The following is a 27,969-nucleotide window of genomic DNA, read 5'->3' on the forward strand; positions in this document are numbered from 1 at the left end:
TCTAGTGAATAGTGTCTAGTGAATAGTGTCTAGTGAATAGTGTCTAGTGTCTAGTGAATAGTGTCTAGTGTCTAGTGAATAGTGTCTAGTGAATAGTGTCTAGTGAATAGTGTCTAGTGAATAGTGTCTAGTGTCTAGTGAATAGTGAATAGTCAATAGTGTCTAGTCAATAGTGTCTAGTCAATAGTGTCTAGTGAATAGTGTCTAGTGAATAGTGTCTAGTGTCTAGTGTCTAGTGAATAGTGTCTAGTGAATAGTGTCTAGTGAATAGTGAATAGTGTCTAGTGAATAGTGAATAGTGAATAGTGTCTAGTGAATAGTGTCTAGTGAATAGTGTCTAGTGAATAGTGTCTAGTGTCTAGTGTCTAGTGAATAGTGTCTAGTGAATAGTGTCTAGTGAATAGTGTCTAGTGAATAGTGTCTAGTGTCTAGTGAATAGTGTCTAGTGAATAGTGTCTAGTGAATAGTGAATAGTGTCTAGTGAATAGTGTCTAGTGAATAGTGTCTAGTGAATAGTGTCTAGTGAATAGTGTCTAGTGAAAAGTGTCTAGTGAAAAGTGTCTAGTGAATAGTGTCTAGTGTCTAGTGAATAGTGAATAGTGTCTAGTGTCTAGTGTCTAGTGAATAGTGTCTAGTGAATAGTGAATAGTGTCTAGTGTCTAGTGAATAGTGTCTAGTGTCTAGTGAATAGTGTCTAGTGTCTAGTGTCTAGTGAATAGTGTCTAGTGAATAGTGTCTAGTGTCTAGTGTCTAGTGAATAGTGTCTAGTGAATAGTGTCTAGTGTCTAGTGAATAGTGTCTAGTGTCTAGTGAATAGTGTCTAGTGTCTAGTGTCTAGTGAATAGTGTCTAGTGAATAGTGTCTAGTGTCTAGTGAATAGTGTCTAGTGAATAGTGTCTAGTGTCTAGTGTCTAGTGTCTAGTGAATAGTGTCTAGTGTCTAGTGAATAGTGTCTAGTGAATAGTGTCTAGTGAATAGTGTCTAGTGAATAGTGTCTAGTGTCTAGTGAATAGTGTCTAGTGAATAGTGTCTAGTGTCTAGTGAATAGTCAATAGTGTCTAGTGTCTAGTGAATAGTGAATAGTCAATAGTGTCTAGTCAATAGTGTCTAGTCAATAGTGTCTAGTGAATAGTGTCTAGTGAATAGTGTCTAGTGAATAGTGTCTAGTGAATAGTGTCTAGTGTCTAGTGTCTAGTGAATAGTGTCTAGTGAATAGTGTCTAGTGAATAGTGTCTAGTGTCTAGTGTCTAGTGAATAGTGTCTAGTGAATAGTGAATAGTGTCTAGTGTCTAGTGAATAGTGTCTAGTGAATAGTGTCTAGTGTCTAGTGTCTAGTGAATAGTGTCTAGTGAATAGTGTCTAGTGTCTAGTGAATAGTCAATAGTGTCTAGTCAATAGCGTCTAGTCAATAGTGTCTAGTGAATAGTGTCTAGTGAATAGTGAATAGTGAATAGTGTCTAGTGAATAGTGTCTAGTGAATAGTGTCTAGTGAATAGTGTCTAGTGAATAGTGAATAGTGTCTAGTGAATAGTGTCTAGTGTCTAGTGTCTAGTGTCTAGTGAATAGTGTCTAGTGAATAGTGTCTTGTGAATAGTGTCTAGTGAATAGTGTCTAGTGAATAGTGTCTAGTGTCTAGTGAATAGTGTCTAGTGTCTAGTGAATAGTGTCTAGTGAATAGTGTCTAGTGTCTAGTGTCTAGTGAATAGTGTCTAGTGAATAGTGTCTAGTGTCTAGTGTCTAGTGAATAGTCAATAGTGTCTAGTCAATAGCGTCTAGTCAATAGTGTCTAGTGAATAGTGTCTAGTGAATAGTGTCTAGTGAATAGTGTCTAGTGTCTAGTGTCTAGTGAATAGTGTCTAGTGTCTAGTGAATAGTGTCTAGTGAATAGTGTCTAGTGAATAGTGTCTAGTGAATAGTGTCTAGTGAATAGTGTCTAGTGAATAGTGAATAGTGTCTAGTGAATAGTGTCTTGTGTCTAGTGAATAGTGTCTAGTGTCTAGTGAATAGTGTCTAGTGTCTAGTGTCTAGTGTCTAGTGAATAGTGTCTAGTGAATAGTGTCTAGTGTCTAGTGAATAGTGTCTAGTGAATAGTGTCTAGTGTCTAGTGAATAGTGTCTAGTGAATAGTGTCTAGTGTCTAGTGTCTAGTGAATAGTGTCTAGTGAATAGTGTCTAGTGTCTAGTGAATAGTGTCTAGTGAATAGTGTCTAGTGAATAGTGTCTAGTGTCTAGTGTCTAGTGAATAGTGTCTAGTGAATAGTGTCTAGTGTCTAGTGTCTAGTGAATAGTCAATAGTGTCTAGTCAATAGTGTCTAGTCAATAGTGTCTAGTGAATAGTGTCTAGTGAATAGTGTCTAGTGAATAGTGTCTAGTGAATAGTGTCTAGTGTCTAGTGAATAGTGTCTAGTGTCTAGTGAATAGTGTCTAGTGAATAGTGTCTAGTGAATAGTGAATAGTGAATAGTGTCTAGTGAATAGTGTCTAGTGAATAGTGTCTAGTGAATAGTGTCTAGTGAATAGTGTCTAGTGAATAGTGTCTAGTGAATAGTGAATAGTGTCTAGTGTCTAGTGAATAGTGTCTAGTGAATAGTGAATAGTGAATAGTGTCTAGTGTCTAGTGTCTAGTGAATAGTGTCTAGTGTCTAGTGTCTAGTGAATAGTGTCTAGTGAATAGTGTCTAGTGAATAGTGTCTAGTGAATAGTGAATAGTGTCTAGTGTCTAGTGTCTAGTGAATAGTGTCTAGTGAATAGTGAATAGTGTCTAGTGAATAGTGTCTAGTGAATAGTGTCTAGTGAATAGTGTCTAGTGAATAGTGTCTAGTGTCTAGTGAATAGTGTCTAGTGTCTAGTGTCTAGTGAATAGTGTCTAGTGAATAGTGTCTAGTGAATAGTGTCTAGTGTCTAGTGAATAGTGTCTAGTGTCTAGTGTCTAGTGTCTAGTGAATAGTGTCTAGTGAATAGTGTCTAGTGTCTAGTGTCTAGTGAATAGTGTCTAGTGTCTAGTGTCTAGTGAATAGTGTCTAGTGTCTAGTGAATAGTGTCTAGTGAATAGTGTCTAGTGAATAGTGTCTAGTGTCTAGTGTCTAGTGAATAGTGAATAGTGAATAGTGTCTAGTGTCTAGTGAATAGTGTCTAGTGTCTAGTGAATAGTGTCTAGTGAATAGTGTCTAGTGTCTAGTGTCTAGTGAATAGTGAATAGTGTCTAGTGTCTAGTGAATAGTGAATAGTGTCTAGTGTCTAGTGAATAGTGTCTAGTGTCTAGTGTCTAGTGAATAGTGTCTAGTGTCTAGTGAATAGTCAATAGTGTCTAGTCAATAGTGTCTAGTCAATAGTGTCTAGTGTCTAGTGAATAGTCAATAGTGTCTAGTCAATAGTGTCTAGTCAATAGTGTCTAGTGAATAGTGTCTAGTGAATAGTGTCTAGTGAATAGTGTCTAGTGTCTAGTGAATAGTGTCTAGTGAATAGTGAATAGTGTCAAGTGTCTAGTGAATAGTGTCTAGTGAATAGTGTCTAGTGAATAGTGTCTAGTGAATAGTGAATAGTGTCTAGTGAATAGTGTCTAGTGTCTAGTGAATAGTGTCTAGTGAATAGTGTCTAGTGTCTAGTGAATAGTGTCTAGTGAATAGTGTCTAGTGTCTAGTGAATAGTGTCTAGTGTCTAGTGAATAGTGTCTAGTGTCTAGTGAATAGTGTCTAGTGTCTAGTGAATAGTGTCTAGTGTCTAGTGAATAGTGTCTAGTGTCTAGTGAATAGTGTCTAGTGTCTAGTGAATAGTGTCTAGTGAATAGTGAATAGTCAATAGTGTCTAGTCAATAGTGTCTAGTCAATAGTGTCTAGTGAATAGTGTCTAGTGAATAGTGTCTAGTGAATAGTGTCTAGTGAATAGTGTCTAGTGAATAGTGTCTAGTGTCTAGTGAATAGTGTCTAGTGAATAGTGAATAGTGTCAAGTGTCTAGTGAATAGTGTCTAGTGAATAGTGTCTAGTGAATAGTGTCTAGTGAATAGTGAATAGTGTCTAGTGAATAGTGTCTAGTGTCTAGTGAATAGTGTCTAGTGAATAGTGTCTAGTGTCTAGTGAATAGTGTCTAGTGAATAGTGTCTAGTGTCTAGTGAATAGTGTCTAGTGTCTAGTGAATAGTGTCTAGTGTCTAGTGAATAGTGTCTAGTGTCTAGTGAATAGTGTCTAGTGTCTAGTGAATAGTGTCTAGTGTCTAGTGAATAGTGTCTAGTGTCTAGTGAATAGTGTCTAGTGAATAGTGAATAGTCAATAGTGTCTAGTCAATAGTGTCTAGTCAATAGTGTCTAGTGAATAGTGTCTAGTGAATAGTGTCTAGTGTCTAGTGTCTAGTGAATAGTGTCTAGTGAATAGTGTCTAGTGAATAGTGTCTAGTGAATAGTGTCTAGTGTCTAGTGAATAGTGTCTAGTGTCTAGTGTCTAGTGTCTAGTGAATAGTGAATAGTGTCTAGTGAATAGTGTCTAGTGTCTAGTGAATAGTGTCTAGTGAATAGTGTCTAGTGAATAGTGTCTAGTGTCTAGTGAATAGTGTCTAGTGTCTAGTGAATAGTGTCTAGTGAATAGTGTCTAGTGAATAGTGTCTAGTGAATAGTGTCTAGTGTCTAGTGAATAGTGAATAGTCAATAGTGTCTAGTCAATAGTGTCTAGTCAATAGTGTCTAGTGAATAGTGTCTAGTGAATAGTGTCTAGTGTCTAGTGTCTAGTGAATAGTGTCTAGTGAATAGTGTCTAGTGAATAGTGAATAGTGTCTAGTGAATAGTGAATAGTGAATAGTGTCTAGTGAATAGTGTCTAGTGAATAGTGTCTAGTGAATAGTGAATAGTGTCTAGTGTCTAGTGTCTAGTGAATAGTGTCTAGTGAATAGTGTCTAGTGAATAGTGTCTAGTGAATAGTGTCTAGTGTCTAGTGAATAGTGTCTAGTGAATAGTGTCTAGTGAATAGTGAATAGTGTCTAGTGAATAGTGTCTAGTGAATAGTGTCTAGTGAATAGTGTCTAGTGAAAAGTGTCTAGTGAAAAGTGTCTAGTGAATAGTGTCTAGTGTCTAGTGAATAGTGAATAGTGTCTAGTGTCTAGTGTCTAGTGTCTAGTGAATAGTGTCTAGTGAATAGTGTCTAGTGTCTAGTGAATAGTGTCTAGTGTCTAGTGAATAGTGTCTAGTGTCTAGTGTCTAGTGAATAGTGTCTAGTGAATAGTGTCTAGTGTCTAGTGTCTAGTGTCTAGTGAATAGTGTCTAGTGAATAGTGTCTAGTGAATAGTGTCTAGTGTCTAGTGAATAGTGTCTAGTGTCTAGTGAATAGTGTCTAGTGTCTAGTGAATAGTGTCTAGTGAATAGTGTCTAGTGTCTAGTGAATAGTGTCTAGTGAATAGTGTCTAGTGTCTAGTGAATAGTGTCTAGTGTCTAGTGAATAGTGTCTAGTGAATAGTGTCTAGTGAATAGTGTCTAGTGTCTAGTGAATAGTGTCTAGTGAATAGTGTCTAGTGTCTAGTGAATAGTCAATAGTGTCTAGTGTCTAGTGAATAGTGAATAGTCAATAGTGTCTAGTCAATAGTGTCTAGTCAATAGTGTCTAGTGAATAGTGTCTAGTGAATAGTGTCTAGTGAATAGTGTCTAGTGAATAGTGTCTAGTGTCTAGTGTCTAGTGTCTAGTGAATAGTGTCTAGTGAATAGTGTCTAGTGAATAGTGTCTAGTGTCTAGTGTCTAGTGAATAGTGTCTAGTGAATAGTGAATAGTGTCTAGTGTCTAGTGAATAGTGTCTAGTGAATAGTGTCTAGTGTCTAGTGTCTAGTGAATAGTGTCTAGTGAATAGTGTCTAGTGTCTAGTGAATAGTCAATAGTGTCTAGTCAATAGCGTCTAGTCAATAGTGTCTAGTGAATAGTGTCTAGTGAATAGTGAATAGTGAATAGTGTCTAGTGAATAGTGTCTAGTGAATAGTGTCTAGTGAATAGTGTCTAGTGAATAGTGAATAGTGTCTAGTGAATAGTGTCTAGTGTCTAGTGAATAGTGTCTAGTGAATAGTGTCTTGTGAATAGTGTCTAGTGAATAGTGTCTAGTGAATAGTGTCTAGTGTCTAGTGAATAGTGTCTAGTGTCTAGTGAATAGTGTCTAGTGAATAGTGTCTAGTGTCTAGTGTCTAGTGAATAGTGTCTAGTGAATAGTGTCTAGTGTCTAGTGTCTAGTGAATAGTCAATAGTGTCTAGTCAATAGCGTCTAGTCAATAGTGTCTAGTGAATAGTGTCTAGTGAATAGTGTCTAGTGAATAGTGTCTAGTGTCTAGTGTCTAGTGAATAGTGTCTAGTGTCTAGTGAATAGTGTCTAGTGAATAGTGTCTAGTGAATAGTGTCTAGTGAATAGTGTCTAGTGAATAGTGTCTAGTGAATAGTGAATAGTGTCTAGTGAATAGTGTCTTGTGTCTAGTGAATAGTGTCTAGTGTCTAGTGAATAGTGTCTAGTGTCTAGTGTCTAGTGTCTAGTGAATAGTGTCTAGTGAATAGTGTCTAGTGTCTAGTGAATAGTGTCTAGTGAATAGTGTCTAGTGTCTAGTGTCTAGTGAATAGTGTCTAGTGAATAGTGTCTAGTGTCTAGTGTCTAGTGTCTAGTGAATAGTGTCTAGTGTCTAGTGAATAGTGTCTAGTGAATAGTGTCTAGTGTCTAGTGTCTAGTGAATAGTGTCTAGTGAATAGTGTCTAGTGTCTAGTGTCTAGTGAATAGTCAATAGTGTCTAGTCAATAGTGTCTAGTCAATAGTGTCTAGTGAATAGTGTCTAGTGAATAGTGTCTAGTGAATAGTGTCTAGTGAATAGTGTCTAGTGTCTAGTGAATAGTGTCTAGTGTCTAGTGAATAGTGTCTAGTGAATAGTGTCTAGTGAATAGTGTCTAGTGAATAGTGTCTAGTGAATAGTGTCTAGTGAATAGTGTCTAGTGAATAGTGTCTAGTGAATAGTGTCTAGTGAATAGTGTCTAGTGAATAGTGAATAGTGTCTAGTGTCTAGTGAATAGTGTCTAGTGAATAGTGAATAGTGAATAGTGTCTAGTGAATAGTGTCTAGTGAATAGTGTCTAGTGAATAGTGTCTAGTGTCTAGTGTCTAGTGAATAGTGAATAGTGAATAGTGTCTAGTGAATAGTGTCTAGTGAATAGTGTCTAGTGAATAGTGAATAGTGTCTAGTGAATAGTGTCTAGTGAATAGTGAATAGTGAATAGTGTCTAGTGAATAGTGTCTAGTGAATAGTGTCTAGTGTCTAGTGAATAGTGAATAGTGAATAGTGAATAGTGTCTAGTGAATAGTGAATAGTGTCTAGTGAATAGTGTCTAGTGAATAGTGAATAGTGAATAGTGAATAGTGTCTAGTGAATAGTGTCTAGTGAATAGTGTCTAGTGAATAGTGTCTAGTGAATAGTGAATAGTGTCTAGTGAATAGTGTCTAGTGAATAGTGAATAGTGTCTAGTGAATAGTGTCTAGTGAATAGTGTCTAGTGAATAGTGTCTAGTGAATAGTGAATAGTGAATAGTGTCTAGTGAATAGTGTCTAGTGTCTAGTGAATAGTGAATAGTGAATAGTGAATAGTGTCTAGTGAATAGTGTCTAGTGAATAGTGTCTAGTGAATAGTGTCTAGTGAATAGTGTCTAGTGAATAGTGTCTAGTGAATAGTGAATAGTGTCTAGTGAATAGTGTCTAGTGAATAGTGTCTAGTGAATAGTGAATAGTGAATAGTGTCTAGTGAATAGTGTCTAGTGAATAGTGAATAGTGTCTAGTGAATAGTGAATAGTGAATAGTGTCTAGTGAATAGTGAATAGTGTCTAGTGAATAGTGTCTAGTGAATAGTGAATAGTGTCTAGTGAATAGTGTCTAGTGAATAGTGTCTAGTGAATAGTGTCTAGTGAATAGTGTCTAGTGAATAGTGTCTAGTGAATAGTGTCTAGTGAATAGTGAATAGTGTCTAGTGAATAGTGAATAGGACCCTGCTGTGACTAACGGTCTTGTTCTTGTCTTTGTGTTTTAGTGAAAAACAAGAAAAGGACTAAACAGGACACGGGACAGAGAGACATCAGAGCTGTTCAGAACGGCAGTCAGGTGTTCATCAAGGAGCTACGCAGTCGCACCTTCCCCAGGTAAACAACTGCTCAAATCAAATCCATTTTATTCCTCACCTGCATTCTAAAAACCAGGTGTAGAGTAACAGTGAAAGGTCCTTTTCCAACAATGCAGCGTTAAAGATATATATATTTTTTTACAAAAAGTTGGGATAAATGCACAGTGAATAACAGTAAGAATAAAAATAACATGGTTATATACAGGAAGTACCAGGTAATAACATGGCTACATACAGGAAGTACCAGGTAATAACATGGCTACATACAGGAAGTACCAGGTAATAACATGGCTATATACAGGGAGTACCAGGTAATAACATGGCTATATACAGGGAGTACCAGGTAATAACATGGCTATATACAGGAAGTACCAGGTAATAACATGGCTATATACAGGGAGTACCAGGTAATAACATGGCTATATACAGGGAGTACCAGGTAATAACATGGCTATATACAGGGAGTACCAGGTAATAACATGGCTATATACAGGGAGTACCAGGTAATAACATGGCTATATACAGGGAGTACCAGGTAATAACATGGCTATATACAGGAAGTACCAGGTAATAACATGGCTACATACAGGGAGTACCAGGTAATAACATGGCTATATACAGGGAGTGCCAGGTAATAACATGGCTATATACAGGAAGTACCAGGTAATAACATGGCTACATACAGGGAGTACCAGGTAATAACATGGCTATATACAGCGAAGTACCAGGTAATAACATGGCTATATACAGGGAGTACCAGGTAATAACATGGCTATATACAGGGAGTACCGGGTAATAACATGGTTATATACAGGGAGTACCAGGTAATAACATGGCTATATACAGGGAGTACCAGGTAATAACATGGCTATATACAGGGAGTACCAGGTAATAACATGGCTATATACAGGGAGTACCAGGTAATAACATGGCTATATACAGGGAGTACCAGGTAATAACATGGCTATATACAGGGAGTACCAGGTAATAACATGGCTATATACAGGGAGTACCAGGTAATAACATGGCTATATACAGGGAGTACCAGGTAATAACATGGCTTATATACAGGGAGTACCAGGTAATAACATGGCTATATACAGGGAAGTACCAGGTAATAACATGGCTATATACAGGGAGTACCAGGCTAATAACATGGCTATATACAGGGAGTACCGGGTAATAACATGGCTTATATACAGGGAAGTACCGGGTAATAACATGGCTATATACAGGGAGTACCAGGTAATAACATGGCTATATACAGGGAGTACCAGGTAATAACATGGCTATATACAGGGAGTACCAGGTAATAACATGGCTATATACAGGAAGTACCAGGTAATAACATGGCTATATACAGGGAGTACCAGGTAATAACATGGCTATATACAGGGAGTACCAGGTAATAACATGGCTATATACAGGGAGTACCAGGTAATAACATGGCTATATACAGGGAGTACCAGGTAATAACATGGCTATATACAGGAAGTACCAGGTAGTAACATGGCTATATACAGGGAGTACCAGGTAATAACATGGCTATATACAGGTAGTACCAGGTAATAACATGGCTATATACAGGAAGTACCGGGTAATAACATGGTTATATACAGGGAAGCTGGAGACTTTTATTTCCCTCACTAACTTTAAACATCAGCTCTCTGAGCAGCTAACCGATCGCTGCAGCTGTACATAGCCCATCTGTAAATAGCCCACCCAATCTACCTACCTCATCCCCATATTGTTTTTATTTACTTTCTGCTCTTTTGCACACCAGTATCTCTACTTACACACCATCCTCTGCTCATCTATCACTCCAGTGTTAATTTTCTAAATTGTAATTCTTCGCTACTACGGCCTATTTATTGCCTTACCTCCTCACGCCATTTGCACACACTATATATAGACTTTTTCTATTGTGTTATTGACTGTATGTTTGTTTAACTCCATGTGTAACTCTGTGTTGTTTGTGTCGAACTGCTTTGCTTTATCTTGGCCAGGTCTCAGTTGTAAATGAGAACTTGTTCTCAACTGGCCTACCTGGTTAAATAAAGGGTTAGGGTTATATATATAATATATAAATACCTGGTTAAATAAAGGGTTATATATATATATATAAATACCTGGTTAAATACAAGGTGAAAAAAAAAAGAATTTTTTTATTTATTTAGATCCCTTGACTAATTTAGAATGAGATTACAGCCTCATTCTAAAATGGATGAAATATATTTATTTCATCATCAATCTACGCACAATACCCCATAAAGACAAAGTGAAAACAGGTTTTTATTCAATTTTGCAAATGTATTAAAAATAAAATGAATAAATAACTTATTTCCATAAGTATTCAGACCATTTGCTATGAGACTAGAAATTGAGCTCAGGTGCATCCTGTTTCCATTGATTATCCTTGAGATGTTTCTACAACTTGATAAGAGTCCACCTGTGGTAAATTCAGTTGATTGGACATGATTTGGAAAGACACACACCTGTCTATATAAGGTCCCACAGTTGACAGTGCATGTCAGAGCAAAAACCAAGCCGTGAGGTGGAAGGAATTGTCCATAGAGCTCAGAGACAGGATGGTGTTGAGCCACAGATCTGGGGAAGGGTACCAAAACATTTCTGCAGCGTTGAAGGTCCCCAAGAACACAGTGTCCTCCATCATTCTGAAATGGAAGAAGTTTGGAACCACCAAGACTCTTCCTAGAGCTGTCCACCTGGCCAAACTGATCGGGGGAGAAGGGCCTTGGTCAGGGAGGTGACCAAGAACCCGATGGTCACTCTGACAGAGCTCCAGAGTTCCTCTGTGGAGATGGGAGAAACTTCCAGAAGGACAACCATCTCTGCAGCACTCCACCAATCAGGCCTTTATGGTAGAGTGGCAAGACAAAAGCCACTCCTCAGTAAAAGCACATGACAGTCTGCTTGGAGTTGGACCAAAAGGCACCTAAAGGACTCTTAGACCATGAGAAACAACATTCTCTGGTCTGATGTAACCAAGCTTGTGCTTAGGGTCATTGTCCTGTTGAAGGTGAACCTTCGCCCCAGTCTGAGGTCCTGAGCGCTCTGGGGCAGGTTTTCATCAAGGAGCTCTCTGTACTTTGCTCCGTTCATCTTTCCCTCGATCCTGACTAGTCTCCAGTCCCTGCCGCTGAAAAACATCCCCACAGCATGATGTTGCCACCACCATGCTTCACCGTAGGGATGGTGCCAGGTTTGGTCCAGACGTGACACTTGGCATTCAGGCCTCAACGCAATCCTGTCTCGGAGCTCTACGGACAATTCCTTCCACCTCATGGCTTGGTTTTTGCTCTGACATGCACTGTCAACTGTGGGACCTTATATAGACAGGTGTGTGCCTTTCCAAATCATGTCCAACCAATTGAATTTACCACAGGTGGACTCTTATCAAGTTGTAGAAACATCTCAAGGATGATCAATGGAAACAGGATGCACCTGAGCTCAATTTACAGTCTCATAGTGAAGGGTCTGAATACTTATGGAAATAATGTATTTCTGTTTTTTTATTTGTAATAAATTTGCTCAAATTTCTAAAAACCTGTTTTCACTTTGTAATTATGTGGTATTGTGTGTAGATTGATGAGGAAATTGTTATATTTAATCCATTTTAGAATAAGACTGTAATGTAATAAAATGTGTAAAAAGTCAAGGGGTCTGAATACTTTCCTAAAGCACTGTAAAGGTGTACTGGGCCCCAGTGATGTACCGGGCCTTATGCCCCACCCTCTGTAGCGGCTCGAAGGTCGACTGTATCGTGTGTGTGTGTTTGTTTGTGTAGGATATGTAGCTAGTTAGTTTTTAAACAGCGACTCTCTCTGTGTCAATCTCCTTAAAGCAGATTTAATTTAACTCCAACCTGTCTCTTACCCTGTCAGACAGGATTATCAGACAGTACTAATACATCTCAGACAGGATTATCAGACAGTACTAATACAGCTCAGACAGGATTATCAGACAGTACTAATACAGCCCAGACCGGATTATCAGACAGTACTAATACATCTCAGACAGGATTATCAGACAGTACTAATACATCTCAGACAGGATTATCAGACAGTACTAATACATCTCAGACAGGATTATCAGACAGTACTAATATAGCTCAGACAGGATTATCAGACAGTACTAATAGAGCTCAGACAGGATTTTCAGACAGTACTAATACATCTCAGATCAGACAGTTTTATCAGGAAGTATTAATACATCCCAGACAGGATTATCAGACAGTACTAATACATCCCAGACAGGATTATCAGACAGTACTAATAGAGCTCAGACAGGATTATCAGACAGGATTATCAGACAGTACTAATAGAGCTCAGACAGGATTATCAGACAGTACTAATACATCTCAGACAAAATTATCAGACAGTACTAATAGAGCTCAGACAGGATTATCAGACAGTACTAATACATCTCAGACAGGATTATCAGACAGTACTAATAGAGCTCAGACAGGATTATCAGACAGTACTAATACATCTCAGACAGGATTATCAGACAGTACTAATACAGCTCAGACAGGATTATCAGACAGTACTAATACATCCCAGACAGGATTATCAGACAGTACTAATAGAGCTCAGACAGGATTATCAGACAGTACTAATACAGCTCAGACAGGATTATCAGACAGTACTAATACATATCAGACAGGATTATCAGACAGTACTAATAGAGCTCAGACAGGATTGTCAGACAGTACTAATACATCCCAGACAGGATTATCAGACAGTACTAATACATCTCAGACAGGATTATCAGACAGTACTAATACAACTCAGACAGGCAGACATATCAGATTCAACAGCCTCTGAATGGATTGGAGTTGTCATAGTGATATGAGACGTCTTGCAGTGTACCAGAGTGGACACTAGATGGAGCTCTCAGACCACTATTAGAAAGCCTCCCTCTGGATCCATAGGCTTCATCCCAAATGACACCCTATTCACTATAGTGCACTACTTTTGACCAGAGCCTTGATCACAAATAGTTTACTGTATAGGAAATAGGGTGCCATTTGTGACGTACACACTGTCTGCCTGGTTCTGGATCCCTTCTGTCAGGAGAAATCTACGGCTGTGTTCCAGGCTGACTACATTGTAGATTCCTGCCAGGTTTTACAGCACATATGGTTATGTGTTTAACATATCAGCTAAGCACATCATACGGGACAGTTTCCCACTACCAAGCTTCATCTGGGAAGCTGGCCCTACATGTTACATATCCAGCCATCACCATGTCTTCAGACATCTTTAAAAACTGAAGACATTTTACAAATAAAAAGACGTTTTAAGATTTATTTCTGGTAGATGTATTTAAACTAATAGTATATCTGGGCGATGTATTTAAACTAATAGTATATCTGGGTGATGTATTTAAACTAATAGTATATCTGGGTGATTTATTTAAACTAATAGTATATCTGGGTGATGTATTTAAACTAATAGTATATCTGGGCGATTTATTTAAACTAATAGTATATCTGGGTGATGTATTTAAACTAATAGTATATCTGGGTGATGTATTTAAACTAATAGTATATCTGGGTGATTTATTTAAACTAATAGTATATCTGGGTGATTTATTTAAACTAATAGTATATCTGGGTGATTTATTTAAACTAATAGTATATCTGGGTGATGTATTTAAACTAATAGTATATCTGGGTGATGTATTTAAACTAATAGTATATCTGGGTGATGTATTTAAACTAATAGTATATCTGGGGTGATGTATTTAAACTAATAGTATATCTGGGTGATTTATTTAAACTAATAGTATATCTGGGTGATGTATTTAAACTAATAGTATATCTGGGTGATTTATTTAAACTAATAGTATATCTGGGTGATTTGTTTAAACTAATAGTATATCTGGGTGATTTATTTAAACTAATAGTATATCTGGGTGATGTATTTAAACTAATAGTATATCGGGGCGATTTATTTAAACTAATAGTATATCTGGGTGATTTATTTAAACTAATAGTATATCTGGGTGATGTATTTAAACTAATAGTATATCTGGGTGATGTATTTAAACTAATAGTATATCTGGGTGATGTATTTAAACTAATAGTATATCAGGGGAACTGAATAGGGGGCCAGGCCGTATCCAGAGCAGGGCTGATCAGGGGAACTGAATAGGGGGCCAGGCCGTATCCAGAGCAGGGCTGATCAGGGGTACTGAATAGGGGGCCAGGCCGTATCCAGAGCAGGGCTGATCAGGGGTACTGAATAGGGGGCCAGGCCGTATCCAGAGCAGGGCTGATCAGGGGTACTGAATAGGGGGCCAGGCCGTATCCAGAGCAGGGCTGATCAGGGGAACTGAATAGGGGGTAGGCCGTATCCAGAGCAGGGCTGATCAGGGGTACTGAATAGGGGGGCAGGCCGTATCCAGAGCAGGGCTGATCAGGGGTACTGAATAGGGGGCCAGGCCGTATCCAGAGCAGGGCTGATCAGGGGAACTGAATAGGGGGTAGGCCGTATCCAGAGCAGGGCTGATCAGGGGTACTGAATAGGGGGGCAGGCCGTATCCAGAGCAGGGCTGATCAGGGGAACTGAATAGGGTAGAGTATCTGTTCCTGAGAAACACCTTGTTCACATGTTGTCCAGGTGCCCCTGTGTACCTGTAGATGTCGTTCCAATTCCTAATTGAGGTTGGGTGGCCCAGAAACATCAGGGAAACACACAGACCTGGGCTTCTTGGATGAACTCCTCACACGCTGGCCAAGGATCCGGTCTGTTGAGGGAGCGGTTTCCCCGCCAACTAAATCTCTATCGGAAAAATAAACACAGTTGAGTTTGCTGTGCAGCATTATCTAGTTACACTGCAGTTCAACATCAGAGAGTATCACCACTGTACCAGCAGTAACACTGTACCACTGTACCAGCAGTAACACTGTACCACCAGTACCACTGTACCAGCAGTAACACTGTACCACTGTACCAGCAGTAACACTGTACCACCAGTACCACTGTACCAGCAGTAACACTGTACCACTGTACCAGCAGTAACACTGTACCACTGTACCACCAGTACCACTGTACCAGCAGTAACACTGTACCACCAGTACCACTGTACCAGCAGTAACACTGTACCACCAGTAACACTGTACCACTGTACCAGCAGTAACACTGTACCACTGTACCAGCAGTAACACTGTACCACTCTACCAGCAGTAACACTGTACCACTCTACCAGCAGTAACACTGTACCACTGTACCAGCAGTAACACTGTACCACCAGTAACACTGTACCACCAGTAACACTGTACCACTGTACCAGCAGTACCACTGTACCACTGTTTGGTGGTGAGGTAGGACCCCATCTTTATGGTTGGGTATGGCTCAGTGTTGGTGGTGATTTAGGACCCCATCTTTATGGTTGGGTATGGCTCAGTGTTGGTGGTGATGGTAGGACCCCATCTTTATGGTTGGGTATGGCTCAGTGTTAGTGGTGATTTAGGACCCCATCTTTATGGTTGGGTATGACTCAGTGTTAGTGGTGAGGTAGTACCCCATCTTTATGGTTGGGTATGGCTCAGTGTTAGTGGTGTGGTAGTACCCCATCTTTATGGTTGGGTATGGCTCAGTGTTAGTGGTGAGGTAGTACCCCATCTTTATGGTTGGGTATGGCTCAGTGTTAGTGGTGAGGTAGTACCCCATCTTTATGGTTGGGTATGACTCAGTGTTGGTGGTGAGGTGGGACCCCATCTTTATGGTTGGGTATGGCTCAGTGTTGGTAGTGAGGTAGTACCCCATCTTTATGGTTGGGTATGGCTCAGTGTTAGTGGTGAGGTAGTACCCCATCTTTATGGTTGGGTATGGCTCAGTGTTAGTGGTGAGGTAGTACCCCATCTTTATGGTTGGGTATGGCTCAGTGTTAGTGGTGAGGTAGTACCCCATCTTTATGGTTGGGTATGGCTCAGTGTTAGTGGTGAGGTAGTACCCCATCTTTATGGTTGGGTATGGCTCAGTGTTGGTGGTGATTTAGGACCCCATCTTTATGGTTGGGTATGACTCAGTGTTGGTGGTGAGGTGGGACCCCATCTTTATGGTTGGGTATGACTCAGTGTTAGTGGTGAGGTAGTACCCCATCTTTATGGTTGGGTATGGCTCAGTGTTAGTGGTGATTTAGGACCCCATCTTTATGGTTGGGTATGACTCAGTGTTAGTGGTGAGGTAGTACCCCATCTTTATGGTTGGGTATGGCTCAGTGTTAGTGGTGTGGTAGTACCCCATCTTTATGGTTGGGTATGGCTCAGTGTTAGTGGTGAGGTAGTACCCCATCTTTATGGTTGGGTATGACTCAGTGTTGGTGGTGAGGTGGGACCCCATCTTTATGGTTGGGTATGGCTCAGTGTTGGTAGTGAGGTAGTACCCCATCTTTATGGTTGGGTATGGCTCAGTGTTAGTGGTGAGGTAGTACCCCATCTTTATGGTTGGGTATGGCTCAGTGTTAGTGGTGAGGTAGTACCCCATCTTTATGGTTGGGTATGGCTCAGTGTTAGTGGTGAGGTAGTACCCCATCTTTATGGTTGGGTATGGCTCAGTGTTGGTGGTGAGGTAGTACCCCATCTTTATGGTTGGGTATGGCTCAGTGTTAGTGGTGAGGTAGTACCCCATCTTTATGGTTGGGTACGGCTCAGTGTTAGTTGTGAGGTAGTACCCCATCTTTATGGTTTGATGTCAAATCTGAGGACAGAGTACTGAAGTAAATGACTATTCATCTGGTCATCATGAAGCCAGAAAACAAATCTTCATTATGAAATGATGACAACATACTTCTACTGGTGGGATGACAGGATTACTCTCTGGTGTAGTATGCAGTACATTACCAAGCCATCGGATGGGTCTGGTGTAGTATGCAGTACATTACCAAGCCATTGGATGGGTCTGGTGTAGTATGCAGTACATTACCAAGCCATTGGATGGGTCTGGTGTAGTATGCAGTACATTACCAAGCCATTGGATGGGTCTGGTGTAGTATGCAGTACATTACCAAGCCATTGGATGGGTCTGGTGTAGTATGCAGTACATTACCAAGCCATCGGATGGGTCTGGTGTAGTATGCAGTACATTACCAAGCCATTGGATGGGTCTGGTGTAGTATGCAGTACATTACCAAGCCATTGGATGGGTCTGGTGTAGTATGCAGTACATTACCAAGCCATTGGATGGGTCTGGTGTAGTATGCAGTACATTACCAAGCCATTGGATGGGTCTGGTGTAGTATGCAGTACATTACCAAGCCATTGGATGGGTCTGGTGTAGTATGCAGTACATTACCAAGCCATTGGATGGGTCTGGTGTAGTATGCAGTACATTACCAAGCCATCGGATGGGTCTGGTGTAGTATGCAGTACATTACCAAGCCATTGGATGGGTCTGGTGTAGTATGCAGTACATTACCAAGCCATTGGATGGGTCTGGTGTAGTATGCAGTACATTACCAAGCCATTGGATGGGTCTGGTGTAGTATGCAGTACATTACCAAGCCATCGGATGGGTCTGGTGTAGTATGCAGTACATTACCAAGCCATTGGATGGGTCTGGTGTAGTATGCAGTACATTACCAAGCCATTGGATGGGTCTGGTGTAGTATGCAGTACATTACCAAGCCATTGGATGGGTCTGGTGTAGTATGCAGTACATTACCAAGCCATCGGATGGGTCTGGTGTAGTATGCAGTACATTACCAAGCCATTGGATGGGTCTGGTGTAGTATGCAGTACATTACCAAGCCATTGGATGGGTCTGGTGTAGTATGCAGTACATTACCAAGCCATTGGATGGGTCTGGTGTAGTATGCAGTACATTACCAAGCCATCGGATGGGTCTGGTGTAGTATGCAGTACATTACCAAGCCATCGGATGGGTCTGGTGTAGTATGCAGTACATTACCAAGCCATCGGATGGGTCTGGTGTAGTATGCAGTACATTACCAAGCCATTGGATGGGTCTGGTGTAGTATGCAGTACATTACCAAGCCATTGGATGGGTCTGGTGTAGTATGCAGTACATTACCAAGCCATCGGATGGGTCTGGTGTAGTATGCAGTAGATTACCAATCCATTGGATGGGTCTGGTGTAGTATGCAGTACATTACCAAGCCATCGGATGGGTCTGGTGTAGTATGCAGTACATTACCAAGCCATCGGATGGGTCTGGTGTAGTATGCAGTACATTACCAAGCCATTGGATGGGTCTGGTGTAGTATGCAGTACATTACCAAGCCATTGGATGGGTCTGGTGTAGTATGCAGTACATTACCAAGCCATTGGATGGGTCTGGTGTAGTATGCAGTACATTACCAAGCCATTGGATGGGTCTGGTGTAGTATGCAGTACATTACCAATCCATTGGATGGGTCTGGTGTAGTATGCAGTACATTACCAAGCCATTGGATGGGTCCACAATCTCAGAAGAGACGGTCTTTCCTCTCTCTCCCATACCTAATTTGTGAAAACATAAAAGACTGGTTTCAGTTGAGTAGCAGTCTTAGCCACGTAGATGCATCAGATAGTATACCTTTGGTCCTGCTGCATACATATCACTGGTTAGAGGCTTATTTTCCCCGTGACATGTGTGAACCAACTTCTGTGTGATAAGGAGACTTGTATGGCATGATTCCACCTAATGTAACCTTCTGCGTCACTTTCAAAGAGGTACTTTTATTTTGAAGGCAAACTGCAAATTCCACTATTGTGCCAAATCCTTATTGTGGCTAGCTTCACAACGCATAACCCGGTCCTGTCGAGCATCACTAGCCAGATGAAGCTAGCTGGCTGCTTATAACGTTAGCTTTGGGCAACAGGGTTAAGTAGCTGGCTAGCTATTTATTATCATAAACTGAAGGTCAATTTCAATAGGTGAACAACAAGTGACAACCTAGCTAATACCTACTCGCAAGGATTTCTAAATCATTACTAAGAATCATGAAAATGACTGCAGTTTCTACTGGTCATTGTTTTCAGGCTGGTTGTATTGGTGCTAGCTAGGTACCAAGCTAAAGCTAGCTACCCAAGAAGTTGCGGTCAATCAAATAATGCTTTATTACCAGCGCGGTATTGTAAACACATGGTTCGTGGCCGGTGTTTGCTTGTTTACAGACTGTTTTGTTCAGCTTTGACAGCGCTGCTGATAGTAGTGGTGACGCTCGGCTGTTACGGGCAAATTCAGAACACACAACATTCTATAATAGAACTGTGTTATTTGACATGTCAAATTAAAAGCTTATTTAACGTGTTAAATAGTGTTATTTAACATGTATCTTTTTTTACACGCAAAGACCCAAACGGCGTTCCGTAGTATGTATGTCGTGAAGCTAATAGCAGTGAAGCTATTACTGTGTAACTCCGGTAGGGAAACATCTGAACAATAGCGCACTTGGTAATGTTAGTGTGTACTGGGGCTCGACCAGTCGGCGAAAGCCAACATCACCCACGACAGAGAACGGTTGATTGTCAAGGGCAATACATTCCATTATCTTGGCGTTAATGGATTTCACCTTTGAGTTGTCGTCTCGCTGAAATGTTCTTGCTCTTTCAAATGACTGCTGGACTTGTTGACAGCTCGATCCACACAGCAGACATTGTGGGCTAGGTTAGGAATGCTCTGTTGCCCGTGTAGCGCAAAATGTTACGCAGCGCCTACCTTATATAGGTATGTACGGTAGCTTTGACATCGGCGTTAAACTAGACATCGGGCCGATACCGATATGTTCACCGGTATATCGTGCATCCCTGCCGTTAACGCAACAAAACATTCTAGCGCACATAGAATGTTCCCCACGATTGGCAACATCATTTTCCCACATCTATGAAAACAGACAGATGAATAAATACTACTACTACAGTTACCTAGGCCCAATGTCACAATGTTAAAGAATTAATCCTTCAATAAGTCTATTTGACTTTACTTTAGCAAATCATTTGTGAGGATCACACATTTTCTGCTGGAGGAGTTTGGCTTCAGCTTCATTGAGGTTTTATGTATAAAGGACAACATGGCAGAACGTGGGCATTCTGAAGCTGCCTACAGGTGTTGATGCCAATGTAAAGGCTGGTGGTTCTGCACAAAGCATCCCTGATGACCAGAGGAACGATCCAGAGGTCAGTCGTAGTAGCCAAATGGTTCATGTTGATAACATCAAAGATAAATGAGTGGTCTATTGACTGTATAAAATCTGCAAATTATCCATGTACAGAATAGCATCTACCTGCTTTAGCCAACAGGGACGGTCAAATTTCAAGATGACATTTTCCAGGAACTTCTGGACAAGAGTCTTGGCATTTCCGCACAGGAGTGTTAATTTGAAGCTGTTTAACATCACTAAGAGAATCCAGGTTGAAAGCGATCGATCCTGGTCTGTAAAATAATTCATTCGGTTTTTGTGAATTCAATATCTGCAAAAAATAATAAAGAAGATAAACGCGTCACCTGACTCATACATAATCCTTTCAGAGAGCAGGAGACTGACTCTGAGGCCTGAGCTGTGTGCCTGCCTCAGTCTTCTTGTCTTTCCACTCAACAATACCCATGTCTCTGTGATGATGGCCGTTGTGCTGGCCGTTGTTCGTCTAGACTCTCAAAAGGCTGCCATCTTGGTCTGTGTCACGTCCTGACCATAGAGAGCTTGTATTTTTCTATGGTAGAGTAGGTCAGGGCGTGACTGGGGGGGGGGGTTTGTCTAGTTTAATTTATTTCTATGTTTGGTTCTAGTTTATTTATTTCTATGTTGGGGTTTTTGTCTAGTTTAATTTTTCTATGTTGTGCTCTAGGTACTTTTTTTTTCTATGTTGTTTTGTTGTTGGATGATTCCCAATTAGAGGCAGCCGGTCATCGTCTCTAATTGGGGACCATATTTAAGTAGTTGTTTTTCCCACTAGTGTTTGTGGGAGATTATTTTGAGTTAGTTTCATGTTGCACCTCTTCGTCACGGTTTGTTATTGCTTTATTTCTAGTTTTATTGTATTGTCTCGCAATAGTTTCACAGATAAATAAATATGTGGAACGATACGCACGCTGCGGCTCGGTCTCGTTCATACGACGACCGTGACGGTCTGAGAGCCGAGCCGTTTCCAGAATCAACGTCTAAAAAAAGAAAAGACACCCATTGTTTCCCAGTGTTTCTCCCAACAGACTCTCCCAGTGTTTCTCCCAACAGACTCTCCCAGTGTTTCTCCCAACAGACTCTCCCAGTGTTTCTCCCAACAGACTCTCCCAGTGTTTCTCCCAACAGACTCTCCCAGTGTTTCTCCCAACAGACTCTCCCAGTGTTTCTCCCAACAGACTCTCCCAGTGTTTCTCCCAACAGACTCTCCCAGTGTTTCTCCCAACAGACTCTCCCAGTGTTTCTCCCAACAGACTCTCCCAGTGTTTCTCCCAACAGACTCTCCCAGTGTTTCTCCCAACAGACTCTCCCAGTGTTTCTCCCAACAGACTCTCCCAGTGTTTCTCCCAACAGACTCTCCCAGTGTTTCTCCCAACAGACTCTCCCATGTCAAAGTAGCAGAATGTGGACGGTGCACCTGGGGCTGAAAATGGGACAATTGGTCGTTTTCTCCTAATTTTCTGAAAATAATTTAGCATTTACTGTAATTCAATCAATCAAATGTATTCATAGAGCCCTTTTTACAACAGCAGTTATCACAAAGTGCTTATACAGAAACCCAGCCTTAAACGCTAAATAGCAAGCAATGCAGGTGTAGAAGCACCTAGAGAGGAACCAGGCTCTGAGGGGTGACCAGTCCTCTACTGGCTGTACTGGGTAGAGAGGAACCAGGCTCTGAGGGGTGACCAGTCCTCTACTGGCTGTACTGGGTAGACCAGAGGAACCAGGCTCTGAGGGGTGACCAGTCCTCTACTGGCTGTACTGAGTAGACCAGAGGAACCAGGCTCTGAGGGGTGACCAGTCCTCTACTGGCTGTACTGGGTAGACCAGAGGAACCAGGCTCTGAGGGGTGACCAGTCCTCTACTGGCTGTACTGGGTAGACCAGAGGAACCAGGCTCTGAGGGGTGACCAGTCCTCTACTGGCTGTACTGGGTAGACCAGAGGAACCAGGCTCTGAGGGGTGACCAGTCCTCTACTGGCTGTACTGGGTAGAGAGGAACCAGGCTCTGAGGGGTGACCAGTCCTCTACTGGCTGTACTGGGTAGAGAGGATCCAGGCTCTGAGGGGTGACCAGTCCTCTACTGGCTGTACTGGGTAGAGAGGAACCAGGCTCTGAGGGGTGACCAGTCCTCTACTGGCTGTACTGGGTAGAGAGGAACCAGGCTCTGAGGGGTGACCAGTCCTCTACTGGCTGTACTGGGTAGACCAGAGGAACCAGGCTCTGAGGGGTGACCAGTCCTCTACTGGCTGTACTGGGTAGAGAGGAACCAGGCTCTGAGGGGTGACCAGTCCTCTACTGGCTGTACTGGGTAGAGAGGAACCAGGCTCTGAGGGGTGACCAGTCCTCTACTGGCTGTACTGGGTAGAGAGGAACCAGGCTCTGAGGGGTGACCAGTCCTCTACTGGCTGTACTGGGTAGACCAGAGGAACCAGGCTCTGAGGGGTGACCAGTCCTCTACTGGCTGTACTGGGTAGACCAGAGGAACCAGGCTATGAGGGGTGGCCAGTCCTCTACTGGCTGTACTGGGTAGACCAGAGGAACCAGGCTCTGAGGGGTGACCAGTCCTCTACTGGCTGTACTGGGTAGAGAGGAACCAGGCTCTGAGGGGTGACCAGTCCTCTACTGGCTGTACTGGGTAGAGAGGAACCAGGCTCTGAGGGGTGACCAGTCCTCTACTGGCTGTACTGGGTAGAGAGGAACCAGGCTCTGAGGGGTGACCAGTCCTCTACTGGCTGTACTGGGTAGACCAGAGGAACCAGGCTCTGAGGGGTGACCAGTCCTCTACTGGCTGTACTGGGTAGAGAGGAACCAGGCTCTGAGGGGTGACCAGTCCTCTTCTGGCTGTACTGGGTAGACCAGAGGAACCAGGCTCTGAGGGGTGACCAGTCCTCTACTGGCTGTACTGGGTAGAGAGGAACCAGGCTCTGAGGGGTGACCAGTCCTCTACTGGCTGTACTGGGTAGAGAGGAACCAGGCTATGAGGGGTGGCCAGTCCTCTACTGGCTGTACTGGGTAGAGAGGAACCAGGCTCTGAGGGGTGACCAGTCCTCTACTGGCTGTACTGGGTAGAGAGGAACCAGGCTCTGAGGGGTGACCAGTCCTCTTCTGGCTGTACTGGGTAGACCAGAGGAACCAGGCTCTGAGGGGTGACCAGTCCTCTACTGGCTGTACTGGGTAGAGAGGAACCAGGCTCTGAGGGGTGACCAGTCCTCTTCTGGCTGTACTGGGTAGAGATTATCAGTGGTGGAAAAAGTACCCAATTGTCATACTTGAGTAAAAGCAAAGATACCTTAATAGAAAATGACTCAAGTAAAATTGAAAGTCACCCAGTAAAATACTACTTCAGTAAAAGTCTAAATGTATTTGGTTCTAAATTTACTTTTAAAGTAAATGTCATTGGTAAAATATACTTAAGTGTCAAAAGTAAAAGAACAATTGTAAATCATTTCAAATTCCTTATAAAGCAGACGGCCACATTTTCTTGTTTTTGTCATTTACAGATAGCCAGGGGCACGCTCCATCACTCAGACACCATTTACTGATGGCCAGGGGCACGCTCCATCACTCAGACACCATTTACAGATAGCCAGGGGAACACTCCAACACCCAGACACCATTTACAGATAGCCAGGGGCACGCTCCATCACTCAGATACCATTTACTGATGGCCAGGGGCTCACTCCAACACTCAGACACCATTTACTGATAGCCAGGGGCTCACTCCATCACTCAGATACCATTTACTGATAGCCAGGGGCTCACTCCATCACTCAGATACCATTTACTGATAGCCAGGGGCTCACTCCATCACCCAGATACCATTTACTGATAGCCAGGGGAACACTCCATCACTCAGATACCATTTACTGATAGCCAGGGGCTCACTCCAACACCCAGACACCATTTACAGATAGCCAGGGGAACACTCCAACACCCAGACACCATTTACTGATAGCCAGGGGAACACTCCAACACCCAGACACCATTTACAGATAGCCAGGGGAACACTCCAACACCCAGACACCATTTACAGATAGCCAGGGGCTCACTCCAACACCCAGACACCATTTACTGATAGCCAGGGGAACACTCCAACACCCAGACACCATTTACTGATAGCCAGGGGCACACTCCAACACCCAGATACCATTTACTGATAGCCAGGGGAACACTCCATCACTCAGATACCATTTACTGATAGCCAGGGGCTCACTCCAACACCCAGACACCATTTACAGATAGCCAGGGGAACACTCCAACACCCAGACACCATTTACTGATAGCCAGGGGAACACTCCAACACCCAGACACCATTTACAGATAGCCAGGGGAACACTCCAACACCCAGATACCATTTACAGATAGCCAGGGGCTCACTCCAACACCCAGACACCATTTACAGATAGCCAGGGGAACACTCCAACACCCAGACACCATTTACTGATAGCCAGGGGCTCACTCCAACACCCAGACACCATTTACAGATAGCCAGGGGCTCACTCCAACACCCAGACACCATTTACAGATAGCCAGGGGCTCACTCCAACACCCAGACACCATTTACTGATAGCCAGGGGCTCACTCCAACACCCAGACACCATTTACAGATAGCCAGGGGAACACGCCAACACCCAGACGCCATTTACTGATAGCCAGGGGCACACTCCATCACTCAGACACCATTTAATGATGGCCAGGGGAACACTCCAACACTCAGACACCATTTACTGATAGCCAGGGGCACGCTCCAACACTCCAACACACAGACACCATTTACTGATGGCCAGGGGCACGCTCCAACACTCCAACACACAGACACCATTTACTGATGGCCAGGGGCACGCTCCAACACTCAGACACCATTTACTGATAGCCAGGGGCACGCTCCAACACTCAGATACCATTTACTGATAGCCAGGGGAACACTCCAACACTCAGACATCATTTACTGATAGCCAGGGGCACGCTCCAACACTCAGATACCATTTACTGATAGCCTGGGGCACGCTCCAACACTCAGACACCATTTACAGATAGCCAGGGGAACACTCCAACACTCAGATACCATTTACTGATAGCCAGGGGCACGCTCCAACACTCAGACACCATTTACTGATAGCCAGGGGCACGCTCCAACACTCAGATACGATTTACTGATAGCCAGGGGAACACTCCAACACTCAGACACCATTTACTGATAGCCAGGGGCACGCTCCATCACTCAGACACCATTTACTGATGGCCAGGGGCACGCTCCATCACTCAGACACCATTTACAGATAGCCAGGGGAACACTCCAACACCCAGACACCATTTACTGATAGCCAGGGGAACACTCCAACACCCAGACACCATTTACAGATAGCCAGGGGCACGCTCCATCACTCAGATACCATTTACTGATGGCCAGGGGCTCACTCCAACACTCAGATACCATTTACTGATAGCCAGGGGCACGCTCCAACACTCCAACACACAGACACCATTTACTGATGGCCAGGGGCACGCTCCAACACTCCAACACACAGACACCATTTACTGATGGCCAGGGGCACGCTCAAACACTCAGACACCATTTACTGATAGCCAGGGGCACGCTCCAACACTCAGATACCATTTACTGATAGCCAGGGGAACACTCCAACACTCAGACATCATTTACTGATAGCCAGGGGCACGCTCCAACACTCAGATACCATTTACTGATAGCCTGGGGCACGCTCCAACACTCAGACACCATTTACAGATAGCCAGGGGAACACTCCAACACTCAGATACCATTTACTGATAGCCAGGGGCACGCTCCAACACTCAGACACCATTTACTGATAGCCAGGGGCACGCTCCAACACTCAGATACCATTTACTGATAGCCAGGGGAACACTCCAACACCCAGACACCATTTACAGATAGCCAGGGGCACGCTCCATCACTCAGATACCATTTACTGATGGCCAGGGGCTCACTCCAACACTCAGACACCATTTACTGATAGCCAGGGGCTCACTCCATCACTCAGATACCATTTACTGATAGCCAGGGGCTCACTCCATCACTCAGATACCATTTACTGATAGCCAGGGGCTCACTCCAACACCCAGATACCATTTACTGATAGCCAGGGGAACACTCCATCACTCAGATACCATTTACTGATAGCCAGGGGCTCACTCCAACACCCAGACACCATTTACAGATAGCCAGGGGAACACTCCAACACCCAGACACCATTTACTGATAGCCAGGGGAACACTCCAACACCCAGACACCATTTACAGATAGCCAGGGGAACACTCCAACACCCAGACACCATTTACAGATAGCCAGGGGCTCACTCCAACACCCAGACACCATTTACTGATAGCCAGGGGAACACTCCAACACCCAGACACCATTTACTGATAGCCAGGGGAACACTCCAACACCCAGACACCATTTACTGATAGCCAGGGGCACACTCCAACACCCAGATACCATTTACTGATAGCCAGGGGAACACTCCATCACTCAGATACCATTTACTGATAGCCAGGGGCTCACTCCAACACCCAGACACCATTTACAGATAGCCAGGGGCTCACTCCAACACCCAGACACCATTTACAGATAGCCAGGGGCTCACTCCAACACCCAGACACCATTTACTGATAGCCAGGGGAACACTCCAACACCCAGACACCATTTACTGATAGCCAGGGGCACACTCCATCACTCAGACACCATTTAATGATGGCCAGGGGAACACTCCAACACTCAGACACCATTTACTGATAGCCAGGGGCACGCTCCAACACTCCAACACACAGACACCATTTACTGATGGCCAGGGGCACGCTCCAACACTCCAACACACAGACACCATTTACTGATGGCCAGGGGCACGCTCAAACACTCAGACACCATTTACTGATAGCCAGGGGCACGCTCCAACACTCCCCCAGATACCATTTACTGATAGCCAGGGGAACACTCCAACACTCAGACATCATTTACTGATAGCCAGGGGCACGCTCCAACACTCAGATACCATTTACTGATAGCCTGGGGCACGCTCCAACACTCAGACACCATTTACAGATAGCCAGGGGAACACTCCAACACTCAGATACCATTTACTGATAGCCAGGGGCACGCTCCAACACTCAGACACCATTTACTGATAGCCAGGGGCACGCTCCAACACTCAGATACCATTTACTGATAGCCAGGGGAACACTCCAACACTCAGACATCATTTACAGATAGCCAGGGGAACACTCCAACACTCAGACATCATTTACAGATAGCCAGGGACACGCTCCAACACTCAGACATCATTACAGATAGCCAGGGGTACACTCCAACACTCAGACATCATTTACAGATAGCCAGGGGAACACTCCAACACTCAGACATCATTACAGATAGCCAGGGGTACACTCCAACACTCAGACATCATTTACAGATAGCCAGGGGTACACTCCAACACTCAGACATCATTTACAGATAGCCAGGGGAACACTCCAACACTCAGACATCATTTACAGATAGCCAGGGGTACACTCCAACACTCAGACATCATTACAGATAGCCTGGGGCACGCTCCAACACTCAGACATCATTTACAGATAGCCAGGGGTACACTCCAACACTCAGACATCATTTACAGATAGCCAGGGGAACACTCCAACACTCCATCACTCAGACATCATTTACAGATAGCCAGGGGCA

The 27,969-nt window shown here is 43.0% G+C and overlaps 1 protein-coding gene across 4 annotated transcripts in view; it reads left to right on the forward strand.

Annotated features, from left to right (window-relative positions):
• Nucleotides 1-27,969, forward strand: part of LOC106566264 (lysine-specific demethylase phf2) — a 215,829-nt gene that overhangs the window by 51,036 nt on the left and 136,824 nt on the right. For all 4 annotated transcript variants that reach the window (XM_082959534.1, XM_082959532.1, XM_082959536.1 and 1 more), the window contains exon 3: nt 8,017-8,125. In XM_082959534.1, coding sequence (XP_082815660.1) covers nt 8,017-8,125 — 109 coding nt within the window. The remainder of the gene's footprint in view (nt 1-8,016; nt 8,126-27,969) is intronic.

This window comes from Salmo salar, chromosome 12 (genome assembly GCF_965601325.2).
Source record: "Salmo salar chromosome 12, fSalSal1, whole genome shotgun sequence".
In the NCBI taxonomy this organism is placed as follows: domain Eukaryota; kingdom Metazoa; phylum Chordata; class Actinopteri; order Salmoniformes; family Salmonidae; genus Salmo; species Salmo salar.